This window comes from Salpingoeca rosetta (genome assembly GCF_000188695.1).
Source record: "Salpingoeca rosetta unplaced genomic scaffold supercont1.24, whole genome shotgun sequence".
Taxonomy (NCBI): Eukaryota; class Choanoflagellata; order Craspedida; family Salpingoecidae; genus Salpingoeca; species Salpingoeca rosetta.
In genome coordinates this window covers 90,444-91,859 of record NW_004754910.1, presented here as the reverse complement: position 1 = coordinate 91,859, position 1,416 = coordinate 90,444, and the positions used below count along the sequence as shown (strand labels likewise).

General features: G+C 55.0%; 1 protein-coding gene across 1 annotated transcript in view; it reads right to left on the bottom strand.

The window, feature by feature from the left end:
- The window catches only part of PTSG_08537 (uncharacterized protein), a 7,547-nt gene that overhangs the window by 1,711 nt on the left and 4,420 nt on the right, over nt 1–1,416 (bottom strand). The window contains exons 11-13 of the mRNA XM_004990271.1: nt 1,270–1,349; nt 504–1,043; nt 226–303 (exon numbers count right to left, since the gene is read on the bottom strand). Of these exons, the coding sequence (XP_004990328.1) occupies nt 226–303; nt 504–1,043; nt 1,270–1,349 (698 nt within the window). The remainder of the gene's footprint in view (nt 1–225; nt 304–503; nt 1,044–1,269; nt 1,350–1,416) is intronic.

Here is a 1,416-nt window from a genome sequence, read left to right as displayed (position 1 = left end):
GCTTTGTCGAGAGTACGACATGTATGTATGTAATCCGTGCAAGTCTGAGCAGACTGTCGCGGCATCTTTGCAAATAAACGAGCGAATGCAAGCACGACATCTTCCTGCACACACAATAGCAGGGATCCATGTTTCCTTCTGTCGAGCCGGCACACACACGCACGCACACACACACACACACACATACACACACGCACACACACATGCACAGTGCCTTCAACTGACGGTTTGCATGCGTTGTTCATGTGCGAGGACGAGAACAGGTGCAGACCACCGAGCAGAACGCGGTGGCAGCCAGCAGTCCTGTTGTCGTGGCGATTACGGTGGTGGTGATGTACGTGTGTGTGTGTGTGTGTGTGTTTGTGAGGGAAGGGTGAGTATGGTGCACGCGTGTGCATGAAGGTGCAAGATTGGCAGAAGAGACAATAAAGGCAGATGTAGCCAGCCAAATGCAGCCAGATGCAAGCACGTGCACACGCTCTTTCCCACGCTCGCCAGCGGACCTTGGTGTAACGATTGCTCGGATCTCTGCAATGGACTGGTGCGCAATTGCACCCTCTCCAATCACAAACGTGGACGTGAACCATCGTGGCTCTACACGACCACCACTGCCACCAGCACCGCCATCGTCATCTTTGCCATCACCAACATCACTGGTATCGTCACCATCACCAACCACCATCGTTGGCGGAAGAGCAAGATTTCTCCGCCAGACTTTCAAGTCCTTTCCTTCTCTCGTTGTTGCCGCCTTCTCCTTCTTCACACCATCATCATCATCATCATCAGTGCCAGCCTGGTGTGTGTTGAGCGTCACGGGTGTGAATGTGAGTGTGCCATCACCGGTTCGCTCGTAGCGGGAGACGGGCAGGGCATACTGTCCTTCAAACTTCGCCACCACCCGCTCGTCGCAGAACTGAAATGCGTGTTGGCCGGGTTGTGGACAGGTCGGGAGCCGCAGGTACTGCACAGCGCCGCGGTCCTCCTTTGTCAAAACGAATTGCAGTGAAACATCTGGCGCTTCGTCCACGTGCTCCAGCGTGCCGCTTGAGGGACGAGGGGGTGTTTGGTGTGAGTGAGTGAGCGAGTGAGTGAGTGAGTGAGTGTGTGTGTGTGTGTGTGTGTGTGTGAGTGTGTGTGAGTGAGTGAGTGAATGGTTGAGTGAATGGTTGAGTGAGTGCGTGAGTGAGTGAATGTGTGAGGGTGAGAGTGGGTCACAGTTCATGTCAGGCACACAACAGGCGGACACGAGCACGTGTTCTTGCTGCATACGTTGTGAGCTGGACGATGGTGAGGGAGGAAAGGGGCCGGCGCGTGTGGAAGAGACGGAACACGAGCGCATCCCCAGCGGCCTGGACGTGATGGCGATTGGTGATGTTGTTGTTGTTGGTGATGGAAGCAGGGGTGATGATGATCGTG